This window comes from Myotis nattereri (genome assembly GCF_964212035.1).
Source record: "Myotis nattereri genome assembly, chromosome: 16".
In the NCBI taxonomy this organism is placed as follows: domain Eukaryota; kingdom Metazoa; phylum Chordata; class Mammalia; order Chiroptera; family Vespertilionidae; genus Myotis; species Myotis nattereri.
Window position 1 is genome coordinate 4,739,305 of NC_138091.1, and position 8,881 is coordinate 4,748,185.

Sequence of the window (8,881 nt, forward strand, 5' to 3'; positions counted from 1 at the left end):
ATCAATGATGAGAATCATTGATCGGCTATCTCCTGCATGCCCCGCTACTGGGAATCGAGCCCGCAACCGGGCATGTGCCCTGATTGGGAATCGAATCATGACCTCCTGGTCCATAGGTCGACGCTCAACTACTGAGCCACACCAGCTAGGCTAGCTTTCTTTTTGTTTGTAGATCTGTGATGGTATTTTCCCGTCCTTTTACTTTTAACCTTCCCATGATCTTTTCTATATTTAAACTAGAGGCTCAATGCACAAAATTTGTGCACAGTTAGGGACCCTAGGCCTGGCCGGCGATCGGGGCTGATCTGTGAGGCGACCAGTGGGGTGATCGGGGTGGGCCCCCCCTTGCCCCCCCCCCCCCGCTGGCACCCGCCTTGGCTAGTCTGGGGCCTTCGGGCTGGGGGCAGCTCCTGCATTGAGCGTCTGCCCCCTGGTGGTCAATGCATGTCATAGCAACTGGTCATTCCACCAGTTGTTCTGCTGTTCGGTCGATTTGCATATTAGGCTTTTGTTATATAGGATAGAGGCCTGGTGCATGGGTGGAGATGGCTGGCCTGCCCTGAAGGGGGCCCCGGATTGGGGTGGGGGGGTCCCTACTGGGGGCAGGGACAGCCTAGGCGAGGGTCTGCCGGGTTTTTGCATGGCGGCCACGCCCCAATTGGGGTTGGGGTCCCTGCTGGAGGGCGGGACCGGCCTGGGCTTGGGGCCGCTGAGGGTTTGCAGGCCGGCCACACCCCCGATTGGGGTGGGGGTCCCTGCTGGGGGGCGGGGCAGGGCAGGCCTGGGCAAGGGGCTGTGGGAGGTTTGCAGGCCCGCCATGGCCCTGGCTTTGTCAGAAAGGATGTCCAGAATGATGTCCAGAAGACATCCGGTCTATGCAGTCTAATTAGCATATTAGTATAGATAGTACATAGCAGGAATCCAATCCATATTTAAACTGTCTGGGTTAGTCTATTTCTGTTTATTTCTAAAACACAGCATTCCTAAAACTCTAACTATGACTGAATTTGTTGATTTCTCCTGGTAACTGTATATTTTGCTTTAAATATTTTGAGACTGACATTAGGTACAAACTAGTTCAGGATTTTATTTTCCTAGTACCCTATTCATTTTATAATGTAGTGACCTTTTTTGCCCTAACAAAAATATTTTTGCTTTATGCTTTAAAATATTTAATCTGTGACACAAATTTTCTTCTGATGAACATCTGTCTAGTGAATTTACCCATTTATTTTAAATTCTGTTATGCCCTTATGTTTCGGTTGTCTCTCTGGTAAATGGCTTATGGGTTCATTTCAGTCTATCATCAAAACTGAGTCTTTATCTTTAGCTATATGGACTTTTTACTATAGATTTAGCCATATGGATTTTAGTCTATTTACATTTATTGTGATTATTGATCCATTTAGGTTTATTTCTGCCGCCTTATTTTGCACTACCAAGTTTTTCTTGTGTATTTTTTTCATTATGAAACATTTAAAACTTAAAAAGACAGATCTTAATATGAGGTATATTCCAATTTATCAAATCTTAACATTGTCAAATTTGTTTCAGAAGAACTTTTAAAAGAAATAAAACATTGCAGGTGCAACTGAAACATCGCCCTGATTTTGTTACACCTCTCCCAAGAGAAACAATTTCATAAATTGAATGCTTATTGTTTCTACCGCATTTTTACTCTTTAACAGATTTATGCATCTATGAACAACACAGAGTACTGCTTGAGGATTTTAAACTTCATACAAGGGGATGTACCGATTGACATTTCCAGCAGCAGTGGATTCTAGCCAATATTTGTATAGCCAGGTTTTAATCCCAACTCCACAGGTCTTCTCAAGAACTTCACTCATGCAAGCTACACCCTCTCTTCCAAATCAACCTCTCCCTCTCTAATGAATCATTCCTTAAAAATAAAACAAAAACACATCTCAACCCAATATCCCCTTCCAGCTATTGTCACTTTTCACTGCAAAGTTTTTTGAAAAGGTATTCTTAATTACTCCATTTTCCTCACTTCACATTCTTCCCTCAATCCATTCCACTGACACCACTCTTATATGTCATTGATCACTTACACATTATCAAATTGAGTAGATAGTTCTATTTATCTTGACCTTGCAGATAACATTCCACACAATACTCCCCCTTTTTGAAATATTATCTTCCTTAGCTTCCATGGCATTGCACTCCTACATCCCTGACATTTTATTTTCAATTCTCCTTTGCCAAGGATGTATGTTCCTCAACTTCTAAAATCTGGATTAATCTCAGAGCCTTCTCCTAGGCTCCTGTCTTGTTTATAGTATGGCGGGAGATGCTATCAGGCCACCGAACTCATCCTCCCCTTAACTACAGTCTGGCACATAACTGGCCCACTATTTTTCATTTCCCAGAAGCCTTTGCAGTTATCTATGACCATATGACTAGCTCTCACCAACAGAATATGAATAGAAATGGAATGTGCAATTTTCTGGCCAAAACTTCATTCCTTTATACTTTTTCCCCTTACCATGGGTGAGAGGATAAAGTACAGACAGAAGAGGCTATGACCTGCCTTTGATGAAACAGCCCACAATCCAAGGGAAAGAGAAATAACAAGATGGGAAGAAAACGATCCTTTAATCATCGTGAAGCAAAGACACCCATGACCAGGAACCTGGACTGTTACACAAGAGAAAAATAAAGGTCTATCTTTAGTGTCTCTTTGTTTTGGTAGCTTAGCTGTTCAACCTAATTCATATACAGTAGGTCCTTGGGTTACGTTGGAGATCCGTTCCTATGGCGCGACATAACGCGATTTTTGCTGTAAGTCAGAACCCACCTACATAAGCACCTACGTCACTCACATGGAGCAGACACAGCAGTAATAAAGTGAAACGGTAAAAAAAAATTAAAGGAAAGATAACAATTCCTGACCTTTACTTGTGGTAAATAAATAATAAAAAATATAAAGCACATACGTCGAAATGACAGACTTTTTTTAATAAGTAAATTGGACATGGCAACGTAACCACGAAACGACATACATCGAGTCCAATATAACCCAAGGACTATCTGTATTATATGTAGTTCTTAGGTCAGTGATGGCGAACCTATGACACACGTGTCAGAGGTGACACGCAAACTCATTTTTTGGTTGATTTTTCTTTGTTAAATGGCATTTAAATATATAAAATAAATATCAAAAATATAAATCTTTGTTTTACTATGGTTGCAAATACCAAAAAATTTCTATATGTGACACGGCACCAGAGTTAAGTTAGGGTTTTTCAAAATGCTGACATGCCAAGCTCAAAAGGTTCGCCATCACTGCCTTAGGTGATTTCATATAGTTCCATGTCTTTATCATTTATGCATAGTACTTCTAAATCCACATCCAGATCTTGAGTTCTAACCTCCTTCCAGGACTACAAACTTGTACATCCAACAGCTTCGGTGACATATGCATATGGATGTTCGAAAGTTATGGCAAGCTCACAATAGCCAAAAGAGAATTCCTGATTCCTTTTACTCCAAACTCTGAGCCCAAAGCTTTTTCAATTTTTTCTTCACTCCACTCACTTATTCAAGTGCTATCTCTACCTCTAAAACCTACCCCATTCCCTTCCTCTCCAAGTGAGTTCCAACCTTCTTTCTGTTGCTTGAACACAGGGAACTCAATTCCTGCCTCAGGACATTTGTACTACCAGTTCTCTCTAGCTAGAATGTAGTTCCTTTTATCTTTAAAAGGCTGGTTCTCTCCTCATTCAGATCTTATTTAAATACCATTTTGTCAGACAAGTTGTCCCTTTAATGTAAATTGTTATCCTGGGTCTGCTCCCACATCAGTTTAAATTCCCTGCACAGCACCTATTGCTACCTGATATTTCTCTTATTTTTTTATTCACTTATTCAACAAATATTTACTAAATTCCTAACTATATTCCAGGCACTGACCTAGACAGATACAGCAATAAAAATAAAAAATAAAAAGTCGGCTTGGATGTACATTCTAATAAAATACATAGTAAAGCAGATGGTGATAAATGCTATAGAGAAAAAACAAAGTAGGGCAAAGGGATGGGAGTGCAGGGCCAGTGACTGCAATGTTAAGTAGAATGGCCAATGAAAGCTTCACTAAGATGACAACTGATCAAAAACCTGAGAGATAAGGAAGCAAAATAGGTAGGTATCTGTGAGCTGTTCCCAGCAGAGAGAACAAGTGCAAAGGCACTGAGGTGGGAATACACTGGACAAGAAGGGCAATATAAATGGAAGAGTGATGGAGGAGAGCAGGAGATGAACCTAATGAGGAAATGGGACATAGATTATGGAAGCCACTAGAGGAATCTGAACAGATATTTTGAAAATATACCATAGGGGTCAACGATGAAAGGAAACCAAATCGTAAGCAAAATAACGCTGCTTCCTCAATTTTCACAAAACCAGCCTCCTCGTGACATTTAAACGGAGATTGGAATGGCATCCTCTCAGAGGACTTCCTTAACCACCCAACCTAAATAGAGATGACTGCCTAGATGAGGGTGGTGAGAAGTGGTTGAATTTGGATATGTCTTGGGGTATACCTAATAGATTTGCTAATAAATTAAATAGAGTAGGAGTGAAAGAGAGGTCTACAAATGTACTAAAGTTTAGCCTGAGCAATGAAAAGGCCAGAAATGACATTTATTGAAATGAGAAAAGCAGATGAACAGGTTTAGAACAACTATATATGGAGTTAAGTTTTAGATATAGTAATTTAAAGATGTATCTAATTATATATATCAACAGTAATAACTAACAATAGTCTATTAATTAGGTATCTATTATGCACAGGTATAAAGTGGACTGACAACAGATTAGGCCAGTCTGAATTCAGTGGAGGTGTAAATTTGGGAATCATCAGCATATGAGTTAATATTTAAAGACTGGATGAGAGTCCTAAATAAATAAGACCATCTCAACTTCTATTCTCATCACATTCCGTCTCCAAAATATATCTAGAATAATCTTTTTAAAACATAAAATAAGATCAAGTCACTCCTCTTTAAAATTTTAAAAATATTGTCTCTGCACTTGGAATAAAACCTACACATGGCCTATAAAGCTCTGAATCATCTGACTCGTCTCCTTCTCTAAGCTTGAGTCACATGGCCTTTCTTTATTTTCTTTTTTTTTTTTAAATATTTTTTATTGATTTTTTACAGAGAGGAAGGGAGAGAGATAGAGAGTTAGAAACATCGATGAGAGAGAAACATCGATCAGCTGCCTCCTGCACATCTCCCACTGGGGATGTGCCCGCAACCCAGGTACATGCCCTTGACCGGAATCGAACCTGGGACCCCTCAGTCTGCAGATCGACGCTCTATCCACTGAGCCAAACCGGTTTTGGCCCTTTCTTTACTTTCTTGAAGGGCACCAAATTTCCTCACCTCCCCACCTTTGAACATGCTATTCTATGCCTGGAATGCTATCCCCTGGCCTCTACACGCGACCTCCTGCTGGTCCCTCAGCTCTAAATTTCAAGGCCACCTGCGGAAGCCTTTCTCTAACACCCAGCCTAAATGTTTCTTCAGTCAAGTTACCACTTTCAAAACACTGTACTCAACTGAGAGAGAGATTGACTGTGTACTCTCTCAGTTAACGAAAGCCCCATGGGTGCAGGGACTTTGTCTTCTTCAGTGCTCTACATCGAGGGCCTAGCACAGTGCCTGGCAAACAGTATTTGTTGAATAGAGACAACAGTCCATTGTGCAACACGCAATTTGTCTCACTATACATAAAATGCTCTCCCACTCCCACCCCCCGTACAAATAAATGACAAAAACAACTAACCACTTCAAAACTGTCAAGCAGCCGTAGCTGGTTTGGCTCAGTGGATAGAGTGTGGGTGGGACTGTGGACTGAAGGGTCCCGGGTTGATTCCGGTCAAGGGCCCATGCCCGGGTTGTTGGCTTGATCCCCAGTAGGGGGCGTGCAGGAGAGGCAGCCGATCAATGATTCTCTCTTATCATTGATGTTTCTCTCTCTCTCCCTCTCCCTTCCTCTCTGAAATCAATAAAAATTTTAAAAATTTAAAAACAAACACACCTGTCAAACAAATGACACACTTATTAACGGAAAGGTACCTTACTTCCTTGTACCACTTTACTGGGTTTCATTTATTCAGCAGTGTTTTCATTCATTCACCAAACTTTGTATGCACTTAAAAGGAATTCTTTAATTCATAGTCACAGTAGAATGAAGCCTTTAGGGACCAACTAATTATCAGTTGACAGAGAAGTAGCTACACAGTTAGTAGGCAGAGCTGTCAGGTGAACCGAAGTCCCTGATTTAGTTGAGTGTTTGTCCAAAACCAGTTTTGATCTGGTACATTTTCTCTCAAGCAGCAAGAATTTATACAAGAACCAGTGTCACCTCAAGGCACTTGTTCAGTTTGGACATGTACGTTTTAAATAAAATGCAACAATCCAGCACACACACACAAAATCATGCTGCCTCTACTGAAAACGGGGCATCTACGATTAAACTTGAAAATCAGAAATATAAGTATTTTGTTTATGAAGTTAGCGTTCCAGTAGTAAACTTGCTAGGTCGTCAAAAGGAGCAGTCTTCTTCATTTGGGAACCTTGAGCAATCAGTAATGTCATTTTAGGAAAAGCAGGACCTCCTCCGCGCAAAAAAAGATGCAAACTGGAAACAAGCACTAGCTGAAAATTTTTTATATGTTGCTTTTAGACATAAAGCTCGCAATATTCTGAAGTCAGGGACTTCCGCAACAATCTACGAAAGGAATTTCCTTTTTCTTGATCCACAGTGTAAATACACGCAGGTACGCACACGCACCCGAAAAGCGATTCTTCCGCGAACTGTCATTAACTTGCATACGTTTCCGCAAACAATTGTGGACCAATTTCCAAAAGTGGGCACTTTCCCGGTGACCTCGCGGAGGAGGCCGCCGCCGCCGCCGCCTCCCCCTCCCCGCGGCCCGGAGCACAGCGAGGCACGCACTGGCGTCTGCGCGGAGGCCCACGGCCTCGCTGCCCCGCAGGAAGCCCCCGCAGACCCACCGCCCGCCGCCGCCCGAGGCCGCCCTGGTTCTCCGCCCGCGCCCCCTCAGCTACCTTTCCGCCGGAAGAAGGACATGGCGGGGCCAGGGTCGGGGCGGAGGGCGCGGGGGGACTGTCGCGGGGACGGCCCAGCTCCCCTCATTCAGCCACTGGCCCTGACTTCCGGCCCGCAGAGGCCGCCGCACTAGCCCGAAAAGAGACCCTTCCTCCAGGCGTGGGCCCCGCCGCCTCCTCGCGACGCCCAGGCACCTCCTATCGCCATATTATCAACCAGCCGCCGGCCGGAGTTCCGGTCCTTCCCCGCGCGAGGCTTCACGGGAGGCGCCGCGCGCCGGCCCCGCCCCGCGCGCCGGCCCCGCCCCGCGCGCCGGCCCCGCCCCGCGCGCCGGCCCCGCCCCGCGCGCCGGCCCCGCCCCGCGCGCCGGCCCCGCCCCGCGCGCCGGCCCCGCCCCGCGCGCCGGCCCCGCCCCGCGCGCCGGCCCCGCCCCGCGCGCCGGCCCCGCCCCGCGCGCCGGCCCCGCCCCGCGCGCCGGCCCCGCCCCGCGCTCCGGCCCCGCCCCGCGCGCCGGCCCCGCCCCGCGCGCCGGCCCCGCCCGCGCACCTCCTCCCGAAGGGCGGATACCCAGCTCGTACCCGAGCTCCCGCCCGGCTCGGCGCCTGGGCGGCCCAGGCCCGCCCTTCCCCAGGCGCTGAGCCCGCCTGCCGTCTGCGGCCGCGTCTCCCAGTGAGCGCGCCCGGCTCGGCGGAGCGGGGTGGCCGCCGCAGCGTCGGCACCGGGCCTGGGCACCTTCTCTCAGCGAGCCCTAAAGCAGGGCTAATCCCGGCTCAGCCCCTCCCGCTTGTCCGGGTTTGGCTGAACGGCGATGGCGGGCAAGAGCAGCTGCACCCGGACCGCCTTCCCGTGCTCTCCCGGGGAGCCGACCCCCACCCCACCCGCCGCGGGCTGGAGGCCATGGGTGTTCCGGGTGGAGACTGGGAGGCATAACCTGTTTTAAGCGGCTCCACTGGCACCTCCGTCTGTGACCTTGGTGATGAGGAAGGATGGACTTGCCGTATTCTCAGAATGCAGGCTCTGCGACAGCTGAGATTTGAAAGGCTCCTAAAGCGAAAGCCTCGCCATTATTGGCCCGGCCAACTCCAGTGAGCCATCCCTCAAGCGCTGTTCAGATATCATTTTCCTGTGAATCTGATGACAGGCCATTTGTCAGAAGCCAGAGTGAAACAAGCCTCCCCGCTTCTAGTGCCCTCACCACCCCATGAACTCAGGGACTGGGTGATTCTTGTAACCTTGAGCTCGTGCTGCAAAGAGCTGGGAAATCATAGCAGCTCAGTAAATGTTGAGTGGGTTTTTTAAATTTATGAAGTCCATCAGGTGACGGATAGGGAAACAGGTCCAGAGAGAAGAGGCAACTCGTCTCTGATTATGCAGTGTGTCAACATTGGGACTGTAACTAGAACTCAGGCTCTTGTATTCTTCAGTATATGGGTCCTTCACATCCTCTGTTAAGTTTAATCCTAAGTATTTTATTCTTTTTTGTTGCAATTGCAAAAGGAATTTTTTTTCTTTTTCTGAAGTGTCATTGTTAATATATAGGAATACAGTGGATTTTTGTACATTGATATTGTATCCTGCATCTTTGCTGTATTTGTCTATTGTTTCTAACAGGGTGTTGGTAGGGTCTTTAGCGTTTTCTGTGTACAGAATCATGTCACCTGGAAAAAGTGACACTTTTATTTCTTAATCCCCTGTTTGGATGCCTTTTATTTCTTTCTCTTGCCTGATTGCTCTGGCTAGAACTTCCAGCACTATGTTGAATAAGACTAGTGAGAGT

General features: G+C 46.2%; 1 protein-coding gene across 4 annotated transcripts in view; it reads right to left on the bottom strand.

Moving 5' to 3' along the window:
- The window catches only part of AKAP10 (A-kinase anchoring protein 10), a 104,097-nt gene extending 96,709 nt beyond the window's left edge, over positions 1 to 7,388 (bottom strand). For 3 of the 4 annotated variants that reach the window (XR_013997026.1, XM_081110791.1, XM_081110790.1), the window contains exon 1: positions 7,104 to 7,388. Coding sequence is in view for 2 of the 4 variants with exons in the window: in XM_081110791.1 (XP_080966917.1) it covers positions 7,104 to 7,191 (88 nt within the window). In the remaining 2 variants the exon portion in view is untranslated. The remainder of the gene's footprint in view (positions 1 to 7,103) is intronic. The other variant, XM_081110792.1, reaches the window with a different exon arrangement.
- Positions 7,389 to 8,881: the final 1,493 nt, after the last annotated feature.